General features: G+C 56.8%; 1 protein-coding gene across 1 annotated transcript; it reads left to right on the top strand.

Moving 5' to 3' along the window:
- Nucleotides 1-375: 375 nt before the first annotated feature.
- LOC140859161 (uncharacterized) lies at nucleotides 376-1,833 on the top strand. The gene has a single exon (XM_073260746.1). It carries the CDS (start codon nucleotides 405-407, stop codon nucleotides 1,767-1,769), a length of 1,365 nt encoding a protein of 454 aa, XP_073116847.1. The 5' UTR covers nucleotides 376-404; the 3' UTR covers nucleotides 1,770-1,833.
- Nucleotides 1,834-2,179: the final 346 nt, after the last annotated feature.

The raw sequence follows: 2,179 nt of genomic DNA on the forward strand, positions 1-2,179 counted from the left end.
ATATTAATATGATTATTTATTTTTAAAAAAATTATGAATGATATATAAAATTAAATAAGATTATAAATCTAATTTGATATCATCAGGCATGGATTATATAATTATCTAACCATGTTCACATCTGTTTTTACCTTTCACTACCGTCACGGCATGGTCTCATCGCAACCGTTTGTGTTTTTAGGCGCCTGCATCATGCACTTACCGTAATGGACCAGTATATAAACGAACGGTGATGGGTGGGCCACGTCATGCACGCCGCTTTGGATATTATTTCTCGCATGCAAAAGTGGAGTTACCTTGTCGTTAACCTCGGACCAGTCAGAGGCATCCACTTCGCCCGGCCTTTTCCGCGCTTATAAGTACTTCCCACTCCTTCCTTCTCTCCTCCTTCGCTCTCTCCTCCAATGCCGCTTCCCCCCGCCTGCCTCTCTTTCTCCTCTGCCTCCGGAGCGGAGGACCACACCTCCTCCACCGCCGGTGACCCGACCACTCCTCCTCCTCCTCCCCCACCGCCACTGCGGACCCTCCACCTCTCCTCCTCCACTGCCTCCGACTCCAGCTCCTCCTCCGACGGCCCCGGCGTCACCAGCTCCTCGGCCGACGACTCCGCCTCCCTCCTAACCCTGCCCTCCATACACTCCCTCGCCCCCTCCCTCCTCGACCACCCTCCCTTCTCCGCCTCCTTCGTCTGCCTCTCCTCCTTCCAGACCGCCGGTGGCGCCGCCGCCGTCGCCGTCTCCACCCCAACCCTCCTCCTCTACTTCGCCTCTGCCGCCGAGATCTCCGTCTACGACCTCGCCTCCCTCTGCCGCCTCGACTCCTTCCCGGCCGCCCCTGCCGCCGGCTCCGTCAAGTCCGTCGCCTTCTCCCCCGACGGCCGCGCCTTCACCGCCCACCAAGACGGCCTGATCCGCGCCTGGAGGCGCTCCCCCCGCTCCGGCCGCCATCGTCTCGTGGCCTCCCTCCCCACCGCCATCGACCGCCTCCGCCGCCTCCCCCTCCCCTCCAACTACATCACCGTCCGCCGCCACAAGAAACTGCTCTGGATCCAGCATGCCGATGCCGTCTCCGCCGTCGCCGCCGCCGGCGGCCTCCTCTACTCCGTCTCCTGGGACAAAACTCTCAAGGTCTGGCGCGCCTCCGACCTCCGTTGCATCGAGTCCGTGGCGGCGCATGACGACGCCATCAACGCCGTCGCCGTCGCCGCCGACGGCACCGTCTACACCGGCTCGGCCGATCGGAGGATCCGGGTTTGGGTGCGGTCGCCGGGGGAGCGGCGGCACGGGCTGGTGGCGACGCTGGAGAGGCACCGATCGGCGGTGAACGCGCTCGCCGTGAGCGGCGATGGCGCGGTGCTCTACTCGGGGGCCTGCGACCGTTCGATCTTGGTGTGGGAGAGGGAAGATAGCGCGAATCATATGGTGGTCGCCGGGGCGCTCCGCGGACACCAGAAGGCGATCCTGTGCCTCGCGTGCGTGGGGGATTTGGTGTTCAGTGGGTCCAGCGATCGGACGGTGAGGATTTGGAGGAGGGGAGGGGAGGGGAGGGGGTATAACTGTCTTGGGGTTTTGCAGGGTCACGTGAGCGGGGTGAGGTCGCTGGTGGCGGTCCGGGTGCCGGCGGCGGCGGCGGCGGCGGCGGCGGCGGCGGAGGGAGTGGGGGAGGAGGAGTACCGCGTTTGTAGTGGGAGTTTGGATGGGGAGGTGAGGGTTTGGCGGGTTCGGGTTTGGAATCACCAAGAAGTGGAAGCAAAACAAGCTTTGTTGTAGGTGTTTTTTTCCTTGTCTTACCATAATTATATATATATATATATTGATATTTTTCTGGTCGTGATGATAGTGGTGCAAATTAAGGAGGTTTTTTTACTTCTTATTCTTCTCAAATGTTGGGTAGAGTGGGGTCAAAATTATAAACCAAACTCTCAACAAGTTTGAGCTGATTTTCACTTGTTTTATAACTAAATTAAGTTGAATTTTGAGGCAGATGAAGGTTGTAAATGAACAACTTGCTTAAGAACAAGATGTCAAAGGGATTTAATAAGTGATGGCAATCTTCAAGATTTAGGGAAAGTTGCACCTCAAATTCTTTATTCAGTATATTAGTCAAATTTCAAGCTAAACTCAAGTTGTTCTTGGGAGTTGTTGCTTGCAATTGGATGGATTAGTGTGATCATAATAAA

This window comes from Elaeis guineensis, chromosome 1, assembly GCF_000442705.2.
Source record: "Elaeis guineensis isolate ETL-2024a chromosome 1, EG11, whole genome shotgun sequence".
NCBI classification, from domain to species: domain Eukaryota; kingdom Viridiplantae; phylum Streptophyta; class Magnoliopsida; order Arecales; family Arecaceae; genus Elaeis; species Elaeis guineensis.

Excerpts from the sequence above, each read along its gene's own strand:
- LOC140859161 (XM_073260746.1), top strand. The coding sequence starts at position 405 with ATGCCGCTTCCCCCCGCCTGCCTCTCTTTCTCCTCTGCCTCCGGAGCG.